This window comes from Liolophura sinensis, chromosome 3 (assembly GCF_032854445.1).
Source record: "Liolophura sinensis isolate JHLJ2023 chromosome 3, CUHK_Ljap_v2, whole genome shotgun sequence".
In the NCBI taxonomy this organism is placed as follows: domain Eukaryota; kingdom Metazoa; phylum Mollusca; class Polyplacophora; order Chitonida; family Chitonidae; genus Liolophura; species Liolophura sinensis.
In genome coordinates, this window is record NC_088297.1 from 9336935 (window position 1) to 9363377 (window position 26443).

General features: G+C 39.1%; 1 protein-coding gene across 2 annotated transcripts; it reads left to right on the plus strand.

Moving 5' to 3' along the window:
• The first annotated feature begins 222 nt into the window (after positions 1-222).
• Positions 223-25501, plus strand: LOC135463668 (uncharacterized). Of its 2 annotated transcripts, none has more exons than XM_064741048.1 (7): positions 223-339; positions 1174-1370; positions 2721-3350; positions 10459-10511; positions 14506-14777; positions 21460-21602; positions 24432-25501. In XM_064741048.1, exons 2-7 carry the CDS (start codon positions 1226-1228, stop codon positions 24953-24955), a joined length of 1767 nt encoding a protein of 588 aa, XP_064597118.1. In that variant the 5' UTR covers positions 223-339; positions 1174-1225; the 3' UTR covers positions 24956-25501. The 2 variants fall into 2 exon arrangements, with proteins under 2 accessions (XP_064597118.1, XP_064597119.1); XM_064741049.1 differs by lacking the exons at positions 21460-21602; positions 24432-25501 and adding exons at positions 16362-16433; positions 17351-19290.
• Positions 25502-26443: the final 942 nt, after the last annotated feature.

The following is a 26443-nucleotide window of genomic DNA, read 5'->3' on the forward strand; positions in this document are numbered from 1 at the left end:
TAGAACTGTCTCCAGGGTGGATGGAATTTTCCTTTAGTTTGGTCATCTTAGTGGAAACTGAGACGTGATCTGAGATAGATAAATAAATAAATAAATTCTGATCTTATTCTATGGTCAGCACAGCTCTGAAGACACATGCATGATCCAGCATAAATTTTTGCACGTCCAGGAAATGATTATATCCCTTCACCGGGTAACTCTTCAGAATAAATTGTGAGGCACATTTAGTATTCCCTGGAGAAAAAACAAAACGTGGAGTTCTTGAGGGTAATTCCCGACTGAATCTGAAGTTTTGGCGGGTAAATGCACGTCACCTACAGCTGATGTAGCACTCCCAAGGTATTTCTTAATTGATTTCTTTATTTTTATTAGTGTACACGGAGGTGTCACAAGCTTGTGTGAGTGTTGTTGTTGTTGTGAATTCTGCCTTGAGTTCAGTCGACCTACTGTCAGTAGCGTCCATCGTAAAGGTTCCTCACAGTACCTATAAATTCATAGTTTTGAGCACCCGGGTGCTCCCAAGGAGCAGGAGATGATGCATAGCATGGAGTTTAAAATGTTGATTTTTGCTGATTCCTGCAGTTTGAAGTACTACAAGACATCGAAACTATCATATCTGAAGATAAAAACATACTAATTACTCTTTCAGGAAGAATTTCTTAACTGAAAGCTATAGGCCTATTATTCATATTTTAATTTATGCTAAATCTTCTTTAAAGCCTTTTACACCTGAGTTAAATTACCTTTGTTTTCACCCACGTGATCAAAGCATGTTCTGATGATTGACTTGGATCAGCCATGGCATCACTACAAAATTATGAAATCAACAGAGTTAAATGTTTCTCTAGATGTACATTCACCTCCATATTTTGTATTTCTTATATTCATTCAGTCTGTCATAACCTATACCACATGATGTAAACAGCGAAAATAACATCACAATTCCTAGAAAATTTAGACCATCCCCTGTCTTGTAGTAACGTGATGAACCCTCTAATAAAATTACGAATTTTATATATTTTAAAATTCTTGACAAAGGCCTTTAATCCTTTCAAAAATTAATATTCCTTCAATGGTAGGCCTATGCCAGCATCACATTCTTTCATAATTTACATTCACGATACATTGTTATTGACATACATGTATGTGTACGCTAATTTTATCCTTTTACAGACTTCCCAGATGAAAATTGTGAGTATCTAGAGGACGATATCAAAGCGAAATTATGGGAGTTACGCTGGAGAGAGTGCAGAATAAATTTGCCTGTATTATCGGAGAACTCTGCAGTGAGCCAGACATCTTATCACAGTTTGCAATATGGGTGGATTTGAGAATAGCAGAGTACAAGTCCAAAGGTTACATATCTTTAGGTGAGATTCATAGATTAGCTCTTGTGTGGTATAGTGTTTTACACAACACTTGTAATTATTTTTTTGACACCTGACATAGCGGGTTCTTGTGCTTGTTTGGCCGTTCGCATTAAATGTTTGCTGAAGGCCAGATTGCTTTCTGCCACTAAAATTGCTTGCAAGTCTCATATGTCATACATGTGTACAAGACAAATGACTTGCTGAAGGTTGGTGGTTTTCTCCGGATACTACATGAAGAAAACTTGAAAACAAATTATATACGAGAAAAATTCTTGAATATGGTGTTGAACAGCGATCAGATGAATAAATAATGTGGTGTTGCATAGTGATCAAATGAATAATACAGCACTGAACAGCAATCTAATAAATAAATAATAAAATGAAGTGAAATAATTGAACAATTTAAAGTAAATAATAAAATACATGTGAAATGTAATAAAATGTTCATTGCAAGCAACAGGCCCATGACATTCGCATGAGTACACATATGTGAATCAGATTGTTTTTGGTTCAGCTGCAGGCTTAATAGACCATGAAGTTTATATCTAATACCTGACTTGAAGGGTAAAGGTTTCCTCCCCCTATAAACTAGTCTCTCTAAACCAGACTCCTAACCTACTGGTCTTCGGCCTGTCGAAATACCTATCACATTCATACACAAGTGGTCAGTGATGTAATCAGTGTTAGCCAATGAATGCTCCGTACGAGAAAAACAGCCTTCGCGGAAGACTACAAACTTTCATTGGTTGAAGTGGGGGGTGTGTCTTATTAATATTCATCATAAAGAAAGAACTGGTAATTTAAGTAAGATGTCAGCTGAAGAACACGAATGCAAGGAAATTAGCAGAGAAGCCGAGGCCCATGTTTGTCAGAAATTCAGGATAAAGGAGCTGCGCACATATCAGAGACAGTGTCTGCAAGCAGTTATACAGGATAAAGATGTTTTTGTGTGCCGGAAGACTGGAGCAGAGAAACAATTATGCTTCCAGGCGCTGACAACGGTAACCTTATACCAACAGTTACTACAGCAACAAGTCAACTGTCATTTACTGTTTACGACTTCCCGCCAGGAGATAGTAGAGTCGTTTCCATTGGTTGACCAGGATTATGTTAAATAGCTATGTTTCATCACCATATGCGAGATGTGCCGGCTTTTCTGCAGAGGTTGAGTAGACTTATGGCTACAGTCCTCTGCTTAAGGAGAGTACCTATAAACATATCCACGTATGTTGTCTTGAGTGTAGTTTAAAACCCCAATCAGTCAAAAAAATGATTTTTATTTGCTCTGAAAATTCATTTGATTCATTCAGTTGTTCACTTAGCCATTCATTCATTCAATTATTTTTCTAGACTGCTCGGGAGAGAATCCAAACCCCACCTGGCTAAGAGGGTTTAGACCACCGCCTTCTAATTGCAGCTCAAGGGAGAGAACCCAAGAGATTCATGATATACCCAGACTTGATCAAAGACACCGTAGTGGATCGCATCAGAAGGTGGAGATATCCTGGGACAAGCAGACTTCACCTGTCGTTGTTTCCGACAGACTGTCTCCAGAGATGGTGATGATTAAGCAGGAAAATGCAGATGTACAAGAGGTGCACCCTGTCGGTGTGATTCACACAAACGCCTCGCGTAAGAGAACAGTAACAGGTGGCGATTCTCGTCTATTCCCCTCCCCTTCATCCTCAAACAAAATCAGACGAACAGACCCCTATGGGACAAGTGTCGATCGTTTGTCTGGAGCTGTGTTAGAACCTGTGCATGAGAGCCTCATGTCAATTATTGGGGGTGGTGATGCGGAGGACAGGGGTGGGGACAATAACAGTACCATTCCTACATGCACATATACGGACTCAACAGCCTCAGGTCATGCTGACAATGCTCAAAACAACAGCTCAGTACATTTGCCCTCAACGTCCTCTGACGTAATGCCATCAACAACCAGGGGAGATAACTCTGCATCTAGTCATGTCTCTACAGGTGAGCGCAGCCTTTTTTTATGTGTTTACATGTTTCAGTAATTAATTGGAGGGTGGGGAAACATCATCACAACCACGTCAGCATAATGTAACCAGGTTGGTTGTCTTGTCTGGCACCTGCGTTGTGATTTTTCAGTGGTGGCTGCACTTTGGCGGCATGAACTCGCGCTGCCACAAGAAGAAACAGTAATTATGACTCCACGTTGTCCTATGACTGGAGAATTCAGGGTTTTCATTTAGAATTGGTGAAGGAGGTCAAAGTTCAAAAGTAGGCGGCTGAATTGAAAGTAACTATTGATTTAAATAGTAAGAACATTCCAAGTAGGCGGCTACGGGGACGGCAGAAGACACCTGCTGCAGCCCGCTACTCGCCCTTTTTGAACATCCTGAGAATTACAGTGTACAAGTATAATGTAAAACCCAAGCCATTTACATACACCCATTGTCAACAGAGTTGCGGGCCCTTGTACATCTCAAGGCACTGTTCTTGAACAACCCTTCGTGTAAATGTATCTGCAGTAATTAGCTGTGGGGATATCACCAGTAATCTGATATCTCTTATGCAGCTGTACATGTATGTTATCTGTAACAGTGTACACATGTAAACACGTACACGTTTGTATCAGTGAGAAATATGGACATATGTGTATGTCTGTCAGACAAGGTCCTGTACTGTGGGTTGAAATCAACCTTTTACATTGTGCATTTACCAGGGGGGGGGGTTAAAACACTGGTAGTAAATGTACATGTAGTTTAGTTAAGCACTGATATACCCTGCGATTAATGGTTAAAAGGGGGTCTGTGTGGCCCAGTGATTAGCATGGTAGCACAGCGCAAAGTGCCAATGTGATTACTGTGAGTTCAAGTACAGCCCATGCTGGCTTGGTCTCCGTTCGTATGTGGGAAGGTCTGACATCAGCCTATAGTACATGTAGCAAGGATACAGGTTGAGACTGAACAATTAATAAGGCATGTACATGTAGAAAGAAGAGGTCTGCAGTTGTAAATAAAGATGTTTATACATGTAACTTTGGCTCTTAAGTTACATGTAAAGCATGCTAAAGCTTGGCTCGAGGTTAAAGAGCAGGTTTTTAGCTCACACTCCCTGCAGACGGAAATAATTATATAAGCTTTGCTTTTTAGTTTTATAGCTTCTGTCATGTTGCTTCATGTCTGTTTGTTGTTTTTTAGTTAGGTATTATTTAAGTAACTCAAATCAGTGTTATATGCTATTCTGCTGTGGGATATTTATCACAGCTGGATGTTCATGTATATTTCCTGTGAAATGCTTTCAAAGTACATCCAGTGACTCGGATGAGTGGAAGACCTATGAATGAGTTAATACATGTATGTAGGCTTCGCGATATGAGGTGAGCAATGGCTTGCATCCACCTCACACATGCGTAATTTTCAGATATACAGTGTATACATGTAGGCCTTGTGATATGAGGTGAGCGATCGTTTGCACACCCCGCAGGCTTGCGCACCCAACAGGCTTAATGCTGGCCGCCGTCGTATAAGTGAAATATTCTTGAGTACATCGTAAAACACCAATCAAATAAATGAATAAATACATTTTTGTGTAATTCTTGATGGACTAACCCTGTGAAAATAAACAAGCTAAATATTCCTGCTACAATTGCATGTACAGAGAATGAATCTGAATCAGTGTACAAAGAATGAATCTGAATCAGTGTATAGGGAATGAATCTGAATCAGTGTACACAGAATGAATCTGAATCAGTGTACACAGAATGAATCTGAATCAGTGTACAGAGAATGAATCTGAATCAGTGTACAGAGAATGAATCTGAATCAGTGTACAGAGAATGAATCTGTATCAGTGTACAGAGAATGAATCTGAATCAGTGTATAGGGAATGATTCTGAATCAGTGTACAGAGAATGAATCTGAATCAGTGTACAGAGAATGAATCTGAATCAGTGTATAGGGAATGAATCTGAATCAGTGTACAGAGAATGAATCTGAATCAGTGTACAGAGAATGAATCTGAATCAGTGTACAGAGAATGAATCTGAATCAGTGTATAGGGAATGAATCTGAATCAGTGTACAGAGAATGAATCTGAATCAGTGTACAGAGAATGAATCTGAATCAGTGTACAGAGAATGAATCTGAATCAGTGTATAGGGAATGAATCTGAATCAGTGTACAGAGAATGAATCTGAATCAGTGTACAGAGAATGAATCTGAATCAGTGTACAGAGAATGAATCTGAATCAGTGTACAGAGAATGAATCTGAATCAGTGTATAGGGAATGAATCTGAATCAGTGTACAGAGAATGAATCTGAATCAGTGTACAGAGAATGAATCTGAATCAGTGTACAGAGAATGAATCTGAATCAGTGTACAGAGAATGAATCTGAATCAGTGTATAGGGGATGAATCTGAATCAGTGTTCACAAAATGAATCTTAATCCATGTACACAGAATGTATTAAACAGTTGAAACTGTGAGTGAAAAAAGGTTCAGTCCAGAATGAAATATGAAAATCTTTAAACATTAGAAAGAATACATGTACGTATATATTATTGTCAAGAACAATATGGTTTGGACAAAGCATGAAAGAAAAAAATAAACAAACACATTTAGAAAGCAGTTTTTGTTTGAGAAGTTAACTATCTTGAATAAAACTTATTTATTTGATTGGTGTTTTACGTTGTACTCAAGAATATTTCACTTATACGGCAGCAGCCAGCAGTATGGTGAGAGGAAACCGGGCACAGCCCAGGGAAAACCCATAACCAGGCCTTGAAATATAAGGAGCGCGATCGCGCTCGCGCTCCTACGCGCACCTAAACTCATTTTGGGGAGCTCTATAAATCGCACGCCAGCCGCCGTGACAGGGGAGGTAACTTTAGGCAAACTCTTCTGTGTTGAAGGTGACAATCGTTGCCTCTGCAAGGCGAAAGGGAACGGCATGTGTACTGGTTAAGTGCACCGTACAGAACATTCACGCTCTAGTCTTCAACAGGATGTCTTCCGTGAAGCTAAAAACCTTCCTTGCATGGCCAACAGGAAATGTGATAGGCTACAAAACGAGTAGCGAGGATGGACTGACGCAAGTGACTGAGGTGTGGTGCAAAACCTGCGCTGCTCACGAGGCGCAGTTGGTACCCAAGCTCCATGGAAGAGCTGTCGCTGACTTCATGAAGTATACAACGGGAACCAGCTTTATTACAAAACACACCGTCATGCGGCACCTTGAATCTAAAGTGCATCATATGGGTGTCGAACTTGAACAGTTGGCTGAGACTGCTTTAGGTCAGGCACTGAAGACTGGTCAGAAACGCTTTGGAGATGAAACTTATCAGAGTGAGAGTAACCAGAGACCGGGCCCGGTGGCTTCTAAGACTACTGTCACTAGTACACAGCCGAAAATTGACACTTCAATCAACAATGCAGCAAAAGATGCCTACAGGTGATTAATTTTTATTTTTTTTTAATTTTTTTTTTTTATTTGTTATTTTTTTTAAACACAGGCATGCAGTTTTCAATGTTGCTCAGCCCTCAAATGGCTCCATGTGTATAATTTATAAAACAAACTGCATGTATTGTACATTGTCTGTTTCTGAAAGCATTGAGTATTCAATGATACAGGTTATTTATCTGTCATGTGAAAATTAATGAGGTGTTCACTGGTTAATCATCATTCTTTATTTCTTTTTCAGAAAGCTGATTAGAACTGCTTACTTGTTAGCAGCCAGAGGACAACCAATGTCATCATTCCGAACGAGTGTGGAAATACAGAAAGCTAATGGTGTTCAGCTAATTTCTGGTAAAAGCAAGGTTGATTGTGATACTGAGACAGAAATCCAAGGCTCTGAGACTCACTCCGTTGTGAACTTACCTGGGAGTGTTGTTCATTTATCAGACTCTGACTCTTCTTCTGAGTACATGGACTGTGATATAGAGTCATAGAATGAACAATGAACATTGATTCATATCCGTCCAAGCTGGTGAACAGTGAACATTGATTCATGTCATTCATTTTTTTTTAATTGTTTTGTGATTTGCTGTTTCAAAATTAAAATGCTGACTTATTGTCCATGTATTTGGTCGAGTTTACTTAAAATAAGAATTATAAAATTGCACCAAAATCTAAAATTGCAGTCTGAGACCAGATTCCATACCATAATATTAAGTTACAGTAGAACTTGGATATATCAAACCTCATGGGGCCAGTGTTTTCCGTCTGTTATACTGTGAAGTATGTCATATGTACATTTTTGTAGTATCAGTACAGAAATTTAGGCATTTTATTACCTTGGGGCCAAATCTTTTGGTACAAAATTAAAGGAGGATCCAGTTTCATTTAGGCAAGGCTGGTATCATACAATTATATAGGCAAGTATATGCAACTTCTAATGTAGTTGGTGCAATTTTACTGTGATTGGTCTATATTTTCAAGTAAATAAAGTTGATCAAATTTTGCCGCTTTGCATTAAGTACAAGATCTTAAAATTTTGTTGAAACTTAGCCATGCAGGTAGTATCAAAGTTTCCATTCAATTTGAAACTGATCAATTGTTAGAATTATTACACATTTTTTCTCAGAACCATATTGATTCCTATACCCCTTCCCTGTCGAGACATCAATATTTAAACTAGGACTATAATAGGAGTTCATCATCAATGAATTAATTTAACCCAACACTGCAAATTACAATTAATCCTGAAGAAAAAACGAACACAAAACACATGCTTTCAGCAGCTAATTACATCTTTATTGGGCAACAATGATGACTTCTCATATCTTTTGGAATTATATGCTGTTATTTTTTTTATTATTATTTTTTTTTTTCACAGCATTCAATGACACTTCTGACAATGACACTTCTGACTTGTGCTGTCTTCTGGTATTGAATTTACCCTCATTAAGACACCTGTTATCCACCCATGACCATGCAGGCCCTCAGTAAAATAGTCCAGGTCAAAGCCATTTAACTTACCAAAACTATGGCAGCCATGTTTATATAGATTTTCAGTTTTTGTATATTTTATGAAATAGCTCTCCTGAAGTAATTTATGAGGACTATTTCCAGGAGAGCTTTTCACACTCCTTGCTGAAATAAGGAGGACTGAAAATAGCACTCCTGGGATTTTCAAACGACGAGGCCTGCATAACCATACACAGGTTGCTTGCAGACCAATAAAACTTAGAGACTATCTGTTGAAAATATTTGTTAGTTGTCTGTGTAATCAGAATTTTCTTCTGTGTGCAAATTGCACATATAAAAATGCATGTTTATGTTACATGTTATGTATAGTAAATGCCCGAACATCACTACATGGAAGTTGTACATTTTTCCTGGATCTGAGAGCTGTATTGATCTTAGAGAAGTGTTTTGAGGTTTGGTCGGAAGGTGCCTGGAGGATGATATTCTATGAATAAAACTGTTTCAGCACAAAAATTAATATTATTATTTGATTATGTGAATTTTCCAGCAAAAATTCACTTTTTTGGAGCAAAACCATATTCAGGCATGGGCAACTCCAGAGCTTTAAGACAACACGGAGTATAGCAGTATGGAAACTCAGTCAGTATTTGCGGTCTTTTAATTTATTCACGGGTACATATTTATTGAGATCCGATAGTATGCCTTCTTTTTTAAGCCTATTTTCAGTGTAGTAACTCAATCACATGCTTCAGTAATCCTATTAAGGCGAGCATAAAGAGCATGGCATTTTCCACTATAAACTCACTCATCAATAATTTGCTCCTCACCTGGTTTGAGATTTGTGTTAAATTTTGCATGTTTAGTACAGTCTCAGTCTGAAATTAACATGTGGGTGCAGGACACTGTTGTATATGTGTCTGTGGGTTTACAAGAAAAGTCATAGAATGGGTAAAATGAATTTGAAATTGGTTAATAACCCCCAAGCAAGCGGACAAGCACCTCAATGAGGCCAGCTGTATTCATATATCATATGTTTTCGTGCAGTCTTACCTTGCCTGTAGCAATTTTTTTCCTTTATCGGGCGACAGTTTTATAAAACTGAACCAATGCAATGTCCATGAAGACCCTTCAACAAAACAGGTGTAAAAACAGGTGTAGCCTAAATGATAATTTCCTCTCCCAAAGCGGTTGTGTTTTTGTTGGCGTTCATTTGCCTGTCTGCCAATCGTGTCTGTCAGCAACTTTACGAAAAAGGCCAAGGACTGACTTGGATCAAATTTCGTGACCAAGTATGAATCAATTACATTTTTGGTGTTAACCTGTGGATCTGGGTTTAGGAATATTTTGAACAGTTCTTCACCATTTCCGGGCTGGGCATATATGGTTATATTTTGTATTTATATGTATTTTATTTATTTATTCGATTGGTGTTTTACGCCGTACTCAAGAATGTTTCACTTATACAATGGAGGTCAGCATTATGGTGGGTGGAAACCTGGCAGAGCCTGGGGGAGCTTTTACATGTACTGAGGATTGTCCCTGTATTGGAACTTAGAACTCATCACCAGGCTTACGTGTACTTTACCTTGTGATAGACTCTATATATATACGCTCTATGTAAAGTGATATATACATTTGTATGTAGGCTTGAAGCATGTAATGTCGAAGACAGTTTTTCACTTTAGCAACAGCAGTCAGGTTTATAGATGCAGCAAACCTGATTGCTCAAACTAAACCACTGTCAGGTACCTGATGAAACTCCTTTATACCTAAAGCTTCAGAGGCCTCTATGGCCAAGATGGTTAGTTTGCCAGCGCGGCACAATGACCAAGGAGCCTCTCACCAATACGATCGCTGTGAGCTGAACATTCGCCATTAACATGTACCCTGGAAGTGATACATGTGTAACGTGGAACGACATAAAACTTGTGTCACAAATACAGCATCTGTTTATCATGCACTGGACATCGGAACAAGGTAGCCAACAGTTCCTATCTTCCTAGACTTTTCCCAAGATCACCTGTTGGCTGACAGATTTCGCAAACCACGCTGGAGCGTTTATCTGTGTCAGACGTCTCGGAAGGCCATGGTAAGTTATCTTCTAACCTTGTACATCAAAAATGTAGACATGAACCATTTTATACTGAATTTATAGTTTCTGGTAATCTAGATTTTCTATCTTTCAGGTGATGATGGTACATATAAGCTCGTGTCTAGAACAGATTCCCTTGACTCTTGTGTAAGTTAGTACTGAATGGATAATTGTTCCCACGCTTACATTTCAACAGTCAAATTGGTGTCTTTCACCATCAGTGTAGAACTAACCCTTCCATGTAAATGTATCTGCTTTATGTACTCGGAACCATAGGGTTATATTTCAGTTTTACCCTAATTCTTCTAATTTTTGGGACAGATATTAGAAGCGCAGAAAACAGTATATTATGTTTATTTATTGAGGCCCGCTTTTTGAAATAAATAAGATATGAGTACACCTACTCTTTGTTCATTAGATGGTCTAACCATGTGGGAAAAAAAGAAACTAAATTTTCCTGCTAAAGTTACATGTACATACATATTGGCTGAAAGTAGCAGACCAGGTGTCCCAAAAATTAGAAGAAATAGGTAAATATCAATTAAATGAAGTATTATTACGTGTATTTTGAGGATCAGTAACATGATTGTTAACGTGATGGAAATCATGTTTAATTACATGTAACAGTTTCAGTGTAATAAGTGTAGTACATGTAATAATAAATCAAAGAACTGACTGAAGTTAGGAATCATTGCTATGCTTGCATCTTACCAAAATGTGAAATTTGATATAAATGGTTGTTGCTGAACCCCAGTATTTACATGTAGCTTTGTAAGGCAAATATACCAGTTTGGACTTCCTGGGCAATAAACTATAGGCAGTATAGGGGTGTTACATTTTCACATTTATAAGTTATCTAATCCTCTGTAGAATCGATCCAAGATGAAGGTTTGAGATCAATATTTACGTGTGTCATTTCATTAAATGAATGGACTGCTCAAAAACTGTAGATTACGGTCAAATTTTCGGAATCATCATTCCGTATATTTGCATGTAAGTCAAATGAATAAGCATGCTACCAAAGAAGTGATCAAGTTGTAGGGCAGTCACTCATGTTAGTATATTTGTATGTACCTTTTCATCTAACAACTGCTTGTTCTGCGAGGTCTCTTAACACCTACTTAACTTAAGTGAAGCTGACTTCTTTCCAAACACAGAACTACATGTGCATTGTGGAAGGGCTTTTAATAGCTGTGACAAAGATTTTTAGAATTCTTTTACATGTTGAACGGTTATTTGCTCTCGTTTAGTAACAATAATCTTTTCTAAACAGCAGACATGATTTTTTTCCGCTTTTTCTTTGTTCAGTTTCGATTAATTTACCTGTTTTCCGTTTTTTTTTTTCTGTGTAGTAACATTTTGTAAAGTTCCGATTTATTTCCTCAAAATAAAGTCGAAGATTCTGTCAATTTGCCGATGCATGGCTACCGAAATCTGGCATTGCCGGAGGTTATAATGTTATCTGAATGGAGTCTATTGTCCAGTCAGATCGTGTGTTTCATTAAGCCGAACTGTTTCAACCAATCGGGAACAAGATACCATTATTCGAAGGCAGAAGCAGAGCCAGCCCGGTCAAAAATGGCGGCAACGTCTCGGAGTATCGTGGATCGATCAGATAAAGATTTTGATGCGCGTACAGTGGACAAGGGGTTGAAAAACATCTGGAGGTGGGATTGGCTTGAACGGAAGGTCGAAGGGGAATACGTGGGAAAATTCATGAGGAAGATAACATCAGCCGGTTTGGCTTTCTGCGAGTTGTGCCACAAAGATGTGCATTATGGGGGTTGCGGATGGAAGGCGCTAGCACAGCACATCGGCCAGAAAATTCACTGAGATAACCTGAAATTACGGTCGTCTAACTACAGTCTATCTGGTAAGTTCTGTTCCCTTATCAACATTCAGGGTGGAGTAAGGTTTAGGGGTCCTCCAGTAAGCCCATTGTAGTCGGACAATAGAGGCGGACTTGAATGAATGGAGTGACGTAGAGGGCCGACGGACCGTTATTCTTTACCAGTTCCACCTGTGCAGAGATGATCACGTAGTAAGGGAGGTAACTCCCCACTCTTATCTTCTGCTTGTTGGTCAGCTTTTTGAACTTTCCGTTAAATATCAGGCTGTTCTGTCCTGTTTCCATGGACCCCAGGTTGAATCTTCCTTCAATGTAATGAATGACGTCATTGATGCCAAATCTGGGAGACTCAACATTGAAACCTACCAAGCCATACAAAACATAAAATGTGGTTTGAAAGCTTCTGGTAAATCTGCTGTGGAGTATTTCAAGAAGAGGGACCATCTCCATGATAAGGTTGATCACACTCTTGTGAGGAATGTCAAGCGATCATTCAGCCAGTATAAGGCCATTCTTGAAGAGAAGAAATCAGTTGCCACAGAAAAACAGAAACAGCTGGACATTAGGGCACAGAGCACTTTGACGAAAAGGAAAGCCAAGGAGTTGTGTCAAAAGGCAGCCAAGAAAGCCAGAGTGGAACACCATGGTGCCATTGAATGAAAAACTGGACAGTTGTATTCTGTGCCATAACATGCCAATCTAAACATTTGACTGAAAATGACCTGTACACTACTAACAATGTCTGAACCAGAAAAAATCTGTTACATGTATTAAATTTTGGCTTTGGTACAAAAATGCATTCTTCTCTCTGTCCAGAAGATTAGAGTTCTGTGGGGACAAAGCAGATGGGAAAATCTGTAAGTCAGAAAACAGTGTTGGTTTTCTTCATATTTTACAGGATTCTAGTTTGATTTCAATAGCCAAAAACGTCCCAGAATCCATTTTCAGCCACGCAGATTTTTCTACCTTCCGGGGCCTAGGCGGCCCCTGGACCCCGGCCTTTTTGCGCTATGATAGTAAATTTCAGCTATTTTCTTGGTTCACCACAATCATGTCTGAAACAGACATGCTTTTTCTTTTTTTTTTATTTTCTTTATTACATTGATTGCATCATTGTTGCCTTTTACATGTGGTTTAATTCAGGCAGAAAATTATCTGTTAATACATGTTGTACTAACTCTTATTTTCCAATGCGGTCGCTGTGAGTTCAAGTCCATCTCATGCTTGCTTCCTCTCCGGCCGAACGTGGGAAGGTCTGCCAGCAACATGCTGATGGTCGTGGGTTTCCCCCGGGCTCTGCCTGGTTTCCACACACCATAATGCTGGCCGCCGTCGTATAAGTGAAATATTCTTGAGTACGGCGTAAAATACCAATCAAATAAATAAATAAATAAATAAATCTTTTATTTTCTTTATGTGTTTTTTGTGTAGTTTAGTTGAGGCAGAACATTTTTCTGTTAGTACTAATAATTTTAACACAATCTCCCCAAATGATGATATAAGTTCCTGTGACTTTAATTTTAAAAATGAAAGTTTAAAATCAGTTTTCATATCTTTGTGAACGACCTAATTATTAAACAAACAGATCATTGAGGGTTATGTCTTAAAACGTAACAGTCTGTGAGCGTGCTGTTTTAAAACAAAGGGGAACAAGCGAGTTTTGAAACCTATCACAGGGGTATAAGTTCATGCTTGCTGGAGGCATTTTGAGTTTGGTTGGTCTGGAAACCTTTTCAGTTTTCAGTTTTCAGTTTTTCGATCCTTTGTTTAGCAGAATGCTTCAGTAGTATTATGTTCAGTGTGACCCGAAAGAACAAAAACATTGACAGAAATTATACTGACTACAGACAGTTTGTTTGCCCGGTCATTCATCTATTTGAAAAGCCGGTCAGGTGGTTGAAATTCTCAGTTACCGTAATTCCTCTAAAATTTTGGACAGATACTAGTAGAGTTGAAAGTAGAATGTTACATTTCTTTACCAGCTTTTTGGAAGAGTAAATACATGAGTCTGTTCACTAAATGGTTTAACCATGTCGGAAAAAGAAACTCAATATTCCTATACTCAGAATTACATATTTATTGGCTAAAATGAGCAGACCAGGTGTCCCAAATTTGAGAAGAAATAGGGTATGTGCACTAGTGAGTTAGACATTGTTTTCTATCATTGGCATACAATGTTTAGTTCATAAGACTGGTTCATTTGATTTATTTATATTTATTTATTTTTGAAAATGCTCAGTTCCACTCAGTAAATCTGTTCTAACAAATGTGTTCATTTTTTTTTTATGACAGACATTGTTTGTCAGAGAAACAGATATTATGACAAACACTTCATCTGACCATAACAGAAAACCCCAACATATCTTGGGCTCAGTAAATCATGACACCAAAACTGTTGTTGACCACAAGGGCCCATCACTAAGGGAAGACACACTACCACATGGGTCTAGTTCGTTACCGTACAAAGTGACTGAGGATGGTGAAGGCCGTGGCCGAGTAACACAGTACGAGCACTCAGACAGGGTCAGAAAGGACATGGTGCATAAGTGCAGCAACAAATTCTTGTGAGTCTTCACAATTTGAATGGCATTTCTTTACAAGTATATGTACTTTATTTCACCTAAAGTTCAGCAGTTTACTTGATTCTTGCTACTGATTGATCCCATCTTATAGGGCCACTTATGGGATACATGAGACATGGTTTTTGTTTTTTTGCTACATGTTGTGTTATGTGTCTGTAAATATGGCTTTAAACTGTAGTTTCCTAAGGCCCCAGCGGTCAAGCAGGGGTAAATTAAGTAGTCTGACGTGGGGAAGGCAACTGTGATAGCTGTCAAAATAACTTTGCTGTAGGGTAGAGCCAGAGTTGGAGGCGCCAAGCTGGTACCGCATTTGATTAATTTCTTATGAAAAACTTGGCACCAAGGGCTCTTCTGTATGCTTCTGAATGTGCATTTTTACATGCCAGTCTTCAGTAGAAGTACAGTAAATTTGCAATGTGTAAAGTATACGTGGTTAGAAGTTTTTCCTTTTTTCGCAAAAGCGGAAGAGTAAAATGTGGCTCCATTAATAGGGTTACAATGATTTTGGACAAGAAAACCTGTAAAATTTGTACAGGAATACATTGCTCAAGAGGGGAATATTTGCTTAAACAGGTTGGTTGCAAGCTGTTTAAAAAAACATAATTTCTGTTGTTATGTGCTGGATTGGAGCCTGCAACTTTATTGTGTCAGTCCTTGCTGGCGATCCAACTGCCAGAGCAAGATTGGAGCTTGCAACTTTATTGTGTCAGTCCTTGCTGGCGACCCAACTGCCAGAGCAGGATTGTAGCCTGCAACTTTATTGTGTCAGTCTTTGCTGGCGACCCAACTGCCAGAGCAGGATTAAAGCTTGCAACTTTATTGTGTCTGTCCTTGCTGGCGACCCAACTGCCAGAGCAGGATTGGAGCCTGCAACTTTATTCTGTCAGTCCCTGCTGGCGACCCAACTGCCAGAGCAGGATTGGAGCTTGCAACTTTATTGTGTCAGTCCTTGCTGGTGACCCAACTGCCAGAGCAGGATTGGAGCCTGCAACTTTATTATGTCAGTCCTTGCTGGTGACCCAACTGCAAGAGCAGGATTGGAGCTTGCAACTTAATTGTGTCATTTCTTGCTGGTGACCCAACTGCCAGAGCAGGATTGGAGCCTGCAACTTTATTGTGTCAGTCCCTGCTGGTGACCCAACTGCCAGAGCAGGATTGGAGCCTGCAACTTTATTGTGTCAGTCCTTGCTGGTGACCCAACTGCCAGAGCAGGATTGGAGCCTGCAACTTTATTGTGTCAGTCCTTGCTGGTGACCCAACCGCCAGAGCAGGATTGGAGCCTGCAACTTTATTATGTCAGTCCTTGCTGGCGACCCAACTGCCAGAGCAGGATTGGAGCCTGCAACTTTATTGTGTCAGTCCTTGCTGGTGACCCAACTGCCAGAGCAGGATTGGAGCCTGCAACTTTATTATGTCAGTCCTTGCTGGCGACCCAACTGCCAGAGCAGGATTGGAGCCTGCAACTTTATTGTGTCAGTCCTTGCTCCTTATAAAGAGGAATATATACACTCAGTATTTATCAAGAATCGGGTGCTATAAACTGATGACTGTTTTTGTCTGTGACAGGCCCTTTCATCCAGATGAATATGTGAAAATTGGAGATGATACAGAGCCTCTGTTGTTAATACCCAAAGAAAGGTATTTAAATTATTAAAGGGAGGACAAAACAGAAACTGACTGGTGACTGTGTAAGATAAGCAATCCTAGGCCTGGCAGAAGTTTAGCATTGTTAATAAATTTCCTGTGTACTCAACTGTGATCAGTGTTGTACATGGACATATAGCAGATAATGTCAGGGCTCAAAATACATGCAAACACTTGATCCCAGACATGTAGGCTCAGTTTGCTTGCAACAGTCGCAGCTGTAGTAAGGGCTGTCATGGGGCATGCTTTCATAACGTGCGGTTGTATATTTCTAACCTTCAGGCAAGTTGTTTATTGGCAGCTGGAAAATCTACTTTTAGAAGTCTAAAACTTCTTCCACAGGGCTGGAAAATCTACTTTTCCAGCTCTGTGGAAGAAGTTTTAGACTCAGAATCTCCGATCTCCACTGTTAGTCAAGCTGATTATGTAAGCCTTAAAACTGAGCTTTCTGTCACAGAGATTAGGCCTGGGTTGCCAAAGACTCTCATATGTCTTCCACAAAATTGATATGCCTATTTGTGCATCACATACATGTATATGGCACAGTTTGTCATTATTTTGCCAGAGGTCAGTGATTTATGTCACTCATAAAAGTGACCACTGTCGTATACATATGTTAATCTACAATCAGATAAATAAATACATACAATGTATAAAATGCATATCTGTTTGTCACATGTGGCAAAGTTCGTCAGTAACTTGCCAGAGGTCAGTGGCTTATTCCAAACCATCAAGTGGAAAATAAACTTGAGTGTAGTGTTAAAAAAACACAGCTGAATAAATAAACCAAATACTGACGTGTAAAGTTCAGCTGGTGTTTTTACTTAGCCAGCCAATATTACATAAATTCATGTCAGGAACAACCAAAATTTTTTTCCTCAAAGAAATAAATAAATGTTTGTGTTTTACAGATATATCATTGCCAGAAAGAAGAATAGTCCTTCCTTGTTCATCAAGAAACTGATTGATGAGTTCTTTACCACAGAGGAACTCGTGTTCTCTAATGAGTTCGGCAATGGATCTTTAGTTCTCAAGGATGGGACTATCATGCGGATGCGTCGCCTTGACCCTAGGAAGATCAAGGCTATCAAGGAGACCATGGAAAAAGAATTTCCGGGACAAAGAAACAATGCGTCAAAATTCTTGTCGGAGAAAGCACGGAAGATGCGATACTGTTACAGACAAAGGCACAATATTTGAGTCCCAGATTAGTTTCTGCGTTTTTGGTTTGTATTGTTTGGAAAACACATTTTAGTCATACACAGGGCTTTGAATTCTGAGCTGAGCTAAAAAAAAGAAGTGTTGTTGTTAGGCTTAAAGAGCCGTTCCTCTTAGGGATGTGTTTCATTCATCAGTCTGACTGATGCAAATTCAAGGTGAGATGTCCCTATATGTCGGAAGTCATGCCCAATCATGTGGGCTGAAATGATTTGAAAACTGGCCTCTAGATACATTATCACCTTATGTGACAGCACTAGAATCAAATAAAATCTGTCAGCAATGGTTTTCTCCTCCTCCAGTTGTTTTGGGCTTTTCCACTAACCTTGAGCCCCATCAGTGACATAAGGTTCTGGTGACCTCAATCCATGACCATGAATTTCTGTAATGACCTTCAGTTCTTCACGTGGCCATTAGAAAATGTTTGGAATGTACCTCATGCCCTGGGATCACAAAACAATCTTGGGCTTGGTCGAAATTTTAAATCACTTGAAAAATTCTTATTTGTTGTGTAACAAGATCGAAATATTGCTCAACAGTGTAATTTTTGGGTAAGTTATTGTAATACAAATTTCAGAAAAAATAACAGAAAGGAACAAACCAAGTTTAATGATTGAAATTTTTACTTGAGTATAATGTTGCTTGTTGATCCCTGGGCCAGGAGACTAAGATTATATATGTACACTTAAAGCCAAGATCTCACCACCAGGGCTGTAAATTTGAGTGTGAAAGCATATAAGATGATGAGAGAAATTCAGTCATTTCCATGCAGAGTAAAGCCCCACGTAATTAATGCATGTATAACTTGATGATATGGAAGGAAGGTGAATCAGGCGTGAATTGCCCATCCTGTAGCAAAATGGGACAAATTTAACAAAGGTGTTGGGATGAAATCCCAATGTGGCCAAGAAAACAGCTGACGTGCCGAAATTTCAGCATCTATTCTCATTTCACCAAGTTAGATAATGATAAGTACTGTTCATTGTGAACGCTGATAAATTTGCTGATTTAATTGCCAAGAGTTGCTTATCTTGCACAGAGACCTCTGAAACATTGTTGATGTGATGTTAGTCCAAAGATTCCTTAGGTCTTTAAGAGGCATTTCGTACATAACTTAAATACCGGCTACGTATTTGTTAAAAGTCCCCCAAACATGCAGAATGTGTCTGCACGAGAATGTACAGGTCAGTGTGATTCGTAGAATACATGTATCAACCTTCTGGCTTGTGGTTTTTTTATCCTGTTGTCCTGTTTTCAAAATATCCTGTCTGAGCATAGCTTAAAATTTTACATGTTTTTATAAACTCATCTCATTGTGTAGCCATATACAGTAGATGAAATGTACTGAGGCCGCTTGTTAAGGGAAGAAAACATGGAGAAGAACTTTGTTACTTGTTTGTTTTTCTGTTATTTTATTCATTTTTTGTATCCAGTGAGTGTCAGTGAAAACAAAAAAAGGCTATATAATGGCATTGAATTAGATCCTTAACCTTCTAGTTACATGACTGTTATAAGGTAAAGCCTTTATTGGTATTTGTGGTCATTATTTGTTTTGACCAGTTTTGGAGGGTGATAATTTCATCTGTTATCTTGCTTTAATAACACACATACAGTTTATACTGTGTTGTGTTCCTGAGCGTGTTGAAATAAATGTTATCAAGTTTTCAACTGATGTGGTTTTGTTATTCTCCTCTATGGATTTTGTGTTTGCATTATACCTTAATTAATCATTATGTTTTATGTAAAGCAATGTCAGTGCCAGTTAATTTCTTCCATGCCTAATTCCTACCCTTAAAGAAATGATGTGGTTAGTTACTTCCTTTCATGCTATGTTTTTTTTTTTATAGTAGGTATTTTCATGCTTCACGTGAACCATTCACATGAACAGTTACTTTCTTCGCTGCTTAGTTCCCATTGGGAATTTCTCTCGGGGCATTTTCATGCCTTCATGTAAAACAATGTCATGAAGATTTGGACTGAGGAGGCGAAAATGACACGTGCGTTGCACATATCAGTATTGTCGATTCTTGGTATTTGGTAGAAATATAAGGTCAAATGCCTGTCTCTGGGGGGTGTAGGTTGAAAACTCAGATTTAGAAGTGCCAAATTTTTAGCACTAAAATCTGTCCTCCATGTATACCAAGAATTGTAATTTAATATAAAGAATACGAAAGCCAATTTCCATCTGACATCCACTGATTTGTTCGCCGAATTTACATTACGTTCTTGTTCCTGATTCACCTAAGCATAGGTTGAGTTATCCCTTAGCTCAGAGTAGAAACGTTGAGTTATCCCCTCCAAGGTCGGATTTGAAGTATTGAGTTACAGGAAACAACGAGTTAATAGAAGAGATCAAAATGCAAGAGATCGATATTGCACATATATGGAACAGTAGTAGTGACACACGAAATATCGTACGACAAATGTACGATAAAAAATGTCGTGTGCCGCTTTGTGAAGGTGGCCTCTGGTGTGTATATGGTAAGTGATGTTCGACAGTGGAGTATGTCTTCTGGAGAATGATTTCATTTGAATTTGCATCCTGTTTATGTTATTTATGAACTTTATGGGAAATTTGTATACATGTATACGATTGCTATAGTGATGGGTGTTCTAGTTGACAAATTGTATCATTAACAAATTAAGCGCTTCGACGATGTGCCAGAATGTGTAACACCACAGAAGACTTGCACGATAGATAATAAGAGGAGAGCAGATATATACACCTGTTTTCCAGTAGTTGAGTCCGAGAATTCAAAATTCACATATAAATTGACAAACCTTGCCAAACTCGAAGAATAAGTATCTCAAATGCAAAATGTAGAACTTTTTTTTTGATGTATAGATGCATACATGTGCGGCTTATTTTGTAAGATTGGCCAGTGTTCGTAACGTGTAAAGTGCATTCCTTGGAGGATGCCCTTCTTTCTGTTGTATCAATCCTACTAATTGCACTTTTCCATGCAGCGACTGTGGAGATGTTGCACACAGTGTTTACATTTACATGGTTATTACCGTTGCATTAACAGTCACTGAGATCAGTATATTGCTGATTATTCAACTGAACACGTTGATATAGGAATTGTGTTGCCCGCAAAAACGTGTCTAGTTAATTATCTACGACAGGTTGTTTCCGTTTATTGGTATATTTTCTCCGTGTGTAACTTCATGGAGAAAGTCATGCACCTTTTCGGATAAAATGGGCACATAACATGGCCTTGAAGGACCAGTCCATTACATTTTGGTGGTGATCAAGATCTGGATGCATGAGTTCTTCCAGATAATGCACAGTGCATATTTTTGTCTTTTGTCATGTATATAGTGCCTAGCACAGTATTGTCCCTTTGTTGGAACTTGTTATCTTTTCAAGAACATTCGCGCTTGATTGTGTAAACGTGGATAAATAGTCAACACTGTATTGCTTGACGTATTGTCTGACAGCAGATTGGCGCTCGATATATAGGGTAAAACGTCAGCATCGAGTTATTTACCATCATATATGTATCTCACAGCAAGTTGCCGTTTTATATAGTTGACAAATTTGTAAAAGTCAATTTGGTTTTACTTAGTGTAATATTTGACAGCAAGTTGGCGTTGTATATAGTAGATATGCGTGTGGAAGTAAACATGGTTGAATTTAGCCTGATATCTGACAGCATTTTGACGTTTAGTATAGACATACACGTATACTTATAAATGACAGTCAACTTATAGTATTGCCTAACGTGATATCACATCTGGCAGCTTTTAAACTACTGCTGTTGTTGCTGCAGTTGCAGTCTTATCTTGGTAATTGTTACAGGCGAGACTCTCACAAGGCTCAAGCGGCATTCCTACCCTACCCTCAGAAGGTTTCTCTCGTCTCCGAGTGCAGTTGCCCGAGTCTATGGGCCATCAGGAAAGTGGAGTGTGCGCGAGCATTACCATCAGGCTCCCTGACCTTAGGTTAGTGTTTGAGGTGTCGGGGCGGAGTTCATCATCTTAGCAGTTTTTGAGCTGAAGGTTTTAAGGGGATCTTGCGCGCACACTAACCTGGAACTCCTAAAACTCCTAGTTCCGGTCATTAACAAAGCGGTACAAAGACATCTGCTTTGTATCTCGTACCTAACAAAGCTGTACAAAGACATCTGCTTTGTTCTTTCCCGCAGTGTGTCACATGTATGTTGATGAAACATTGAGGTAGCAGACAAACACTTCATTACAGCAGAAAATTATGTGTTTTAACTGCATTTTCGACGTCTTTGTGCTGTTCTCCAGGGTATCCCATTCCTGGGTTCTCTCTGAATATCATCTCTGGCCAAAACTGATTTGTTCGTTTGTTTACTTATTTGTAAGACATGTTTTTGATTTAGATCGGTTTGGGCAGAATTGATCCGTTAAATTATACTGAGTGTAGGGCTCGTTTGGAACATTTTTACGTCGTGTTTATGACGTGTGTGGTTGGAATGTAGCGCGGACATAATCATCGGCCATTATTCCATTTATGTGATCAAACTTTGTAGCATTTCGTTTTCTTGTGATCTTGTTAAATTGGTGTCTGGTTTTGAGAGAGTTTATATATCATATATATATATGAGGACTTTTGATGCGTGTATTCTTAAGATCCATTATTTTTTTGCGAAACTTGTCGATTTACAGGTAAAATAATCGTTATAAGAAAAGACAGCGTAAATATCTCGTAAATGGCGGGAATAAAGTCCGAGGGACTGAAGCACTTTTGCAATGGGGTTTTTTTTTGCATTGATAGTCAGAATGCTGCCACAGATATAATACAAGTTTGTCAGTAAGGAGTTAGTAAAATTATACATGATTTTACGCTCTGGTGGGCAGAAAGCTTCGTTCGTCACAATGTGAAATGTTGTCGTTCTTGATGTACAAGTGACTTCCCTTTAGCAGATGTATATCTTCCGCACAAATGTGTCGAGGATAATGTTCAGAATAAATATGCCATTATTTATTTAATTAATTGACATTCAGTGTCTGTCTGCGCATGGTGATTTTGGATACTTTTCTCCTAATTCGATATATATCTGAGCTATCGCAATCGATGGCAAACTGTGATACGCGTACATAATTTCGATGAACAAAAATTTCAAAACTAGGATGCGACACGGTTTGGATTGTAATCAAAGTTACGCACTTCCACAGCCTTTTCCGACTCTATCGAAAGCTGTCGACTGATTTTAAACCCTTTCTCGGGAATATATCGTTTAAATGACCACGGTAAAATTTATGGCTGACGGAAGCCAGAAACAGTCCTGCAGATAGAATGTAAATAAGTTGTCTCTCTACTCGACCAATTGTTATCTAACAGTTTTGCCTTTCAAATGGTCTCTTCCATGTAAAAGATTCTATTTGTTTACTTGTTGTGCATTTTTTTTTCAGTTATTAAATAAAATCCATGCTTGAAAGATTTTTTCGAACCATGGTTAAATATTTCGTTACGGTCTACAATGTATTTGTGGACATTTGTAAGTAAAACGCGATCGTGGTACATTTAGTTCCAAGTGTTTATTCCCGGTACTCATCCAAGCATTGATTAGCTATAGAAGTCTAAGTGATTAGCATTTCATGGATCACGAAAACATGTCCAGGAACTATTACAGATCGACGACATACACTGTATGTTGGAATTCCTTACTGTACTCATCATTTTTATAGTAAAATTTTAAACACACGCAGCAGCGCCTTCACACACGCGCAGTATCTTGATTTCCTCGATGAATATAGTACTTATTAAATATGCATGGCCGAAACGTTCAGTATCTCTGTCTCCATATACAGGAATTCCATTTTGGCGTTTCATTTATTGCACTTAATACCCGTGCTACAAACCATGAAAGGAAGTGTAATTGGAGATACAATCATGTATAAATGTTTCGGTTGAATGATTTATTTGTTTATTTGATTGGTGTTTTACGCCGTACCCAAGAGTACTTCACTCATACGACAGAGGCCAGCATTATGGTGGAGGAAGCCGTTCAAAGCCTGGGGAACAGCAACGACCATCCGCCGGTTGCTGGCAGACCTTGCCACGGTCACCATTTGTAAGACGATTTTGATATTGTGGTCTGTTGCTCAAAAACTGTATTCAAATTGTAACATACATCTCTGTAACGTGTGTAACATCAACCGAGTCTTTTAAAACTTCTAGTTACTCATAACGACTTATAAAGATGACCAAAATTCCTTTTCTACATGTACTCTGTTGTTTCGTGGTGGTTTTTTGTTAACATTGCTTCGGAAAATGGCTTAGTGATTTCTGACCAGGACTTTCCAACTGTGATTGCAAAAATATGAAAAGTTGACACCTTCGTTGTAGGTTGGCAAAAGTAAACGGGAAATTGGTTAGACCTACTTCGACTTCTTTCTTCGATATGATTATGGTACATTTAACCACAGGCATATCGGAACTAGGACTTACCTTCTGTCTGAATGAAAATGATTGAAACAGCAGTACTGTGGAGAAAAAAGAAAGAAACTGGAGACTATACTGTATTTTACCCACAGTTTCGACCATTTACTTATTTATGATTTGGATCATGACTAAGTTATTCATTTTACATGAATCAATGAGTTCTACAGGTCTTGAAAAGGTTTCGAGGTTTGTTTGGAATGTATAGAGTATTATTTTGGCGGGAAAGTCAAAGCACCAAGCGTAATATTTCATGACCTATTTTGTCTTTAATATACTCGTTTTTTGTGCGAATTTGTAGGATAAATACGGTATTTGGCTGAGTCTCATCACCACCTTTTTGTTGTTACCCCTTGCAGGCGTGGTGGATGACGGGTTCTTGCCTAGATTCGGTTATTCGAGCCCACAGCAGACAGTTTACCCTCGGCGCCTGTCCTACCATAACATCCGGTCCAGAATCAATGCAGACCAAAAGACTCACCAGATTGTTAAGAATTTGACGAACGCTGTAGGCAACTTGGAACGCTGGCTGTGGAAGACGGCCGGCGAGTCTCGGAATTTAGAGGCGATACCTTCTGCAGAGCTCAACGAGTATCTTACCGAGTACTTTACAGTGGTGCAAAAACATTCAGGGGGAGAATACACCCCGATCTCTTTGACAAATCTCCGATGTCTTATAGAACGGTACCTGAAGGAAAAGAACTACGGATTTTCTATCATTCGCTCGCCGGAGTTCGGGTCGGCGCAGAGAGTGTTCACGCAGAGGCGTCAAATGTTGCGACAGCGCCAAAGTGCCGTGACTACTGCATCTCAGATTGAAAACGTTTTGTTGCTTGATGATTCTTATAGACCTAGTGCAACAGATCCCGAGAGTTCGTCCTAGTGGCCGCCGATGCTGATAATTGTGATCAAGCGAATTTCCCGAGTCAGTGAATTAGAGAAAGTCTGTGTTTTTCCAACCGGCTGTCTCTACTGTCCAAATCGCTCGTAGAGTCACGTGCACATAACTGTATACACGTAGCGACCTTCAGGGCTGGCTTGCACGAAGACCTCTAAGCGTTGAATGCACGCAGCCACCATGCATAACCAGTACTATATGCATTATGTTGCCGTGGCTATTACGTTTGCTTGCAGGAAGACCTCTAAGGATTACAATATGAACATGTACACGTGACTACCTTGGCAAACCAGCACTATAGGTATGACCTCGCCATGCCAATTACCTGCTCGTAACGTCAAGATGGCCTCGTGCAAGTAAAGTCATAACGCCATCATGATACAATTTATTTAAGTGCAGTCACGGAACGCTACGAGGACATTGTGCTCGCGTGTGTTTTTGACGATACTTTTTTAAGTGTTAGAAAGCTGCGATCATAGGGTAGAGAGTAGAAAGCATGTTCGTAATTTCGCAGTTTGCTTCTAGCATAAAAACCATACTTCATATTATCACATGTTCGTGCAAATTGTACGAAGTGCGTTGTGTTTTGTTTTTTTGTTTGTTTTTTTTTTTGTTGTTTTTTTCCCCTTAGTGTAAAGACGTTATGTTCAATGCTCTGTTACGAATCTAGCTTTCCTATACGCTTTTTTTAAACAATAAAAGCCTTTTAACGTGTGGAACCAATGACTTATGTTATTTAGTGATTGTTATTTTGCGTCATGAAGTTAAAGCACCATACTGAACCTTATGTATAGATCATAAGATCAAGACGTAACGACCAGTACACGGCTTATCCCTTCATGTCATGCACCCCTAACCATTACGGTGAGAGGAAGCCCGGCAGGGCCGGAAGGAAATCCACGACCATCCGCTGGTGGCTGACAGACCTCTCCACGTTCCGCCTGTAAACGTTAAGGTGAACTGGATTGGAAGTGTTTAATTATATGGTAGGATCTGTGCTTTATCCAGAAAGTGTAATACGTACAATGACGACCATACAGCTGACATCTGCCAAGATGATACCTATCAAGTTGTAGCATTGAAGTGCTACATTCAGTGTTGTATGACTTATATTATGTCAGTATAATCTAGCGTATAGTACATATAGTCCACACTACTGTGTTATTGCTGACCGTGCAGAACTGATAAGCTCTACATTTAAATTTAGTTTGGATTTCTGACGTAGAAAATGTATATTATGTTGTCTGTTTCTTTCTGACATTAGCTTTGTGGCTAGTAGATTATGAGTGACTGAAGACATGTTAAGTACGAGGTAAAACCCCCAAGCATGCATACATACATACTATGTTATAGGAGCCAGATTTGCTTGGGGTTTAACATCGTACTCAACAATTTTTCAGTCATATGACGAAGGAATCATTAGGGTGCATGTACGTGTAATGTGCCTCTTTGTTGCAGGACGGATTTCCACCG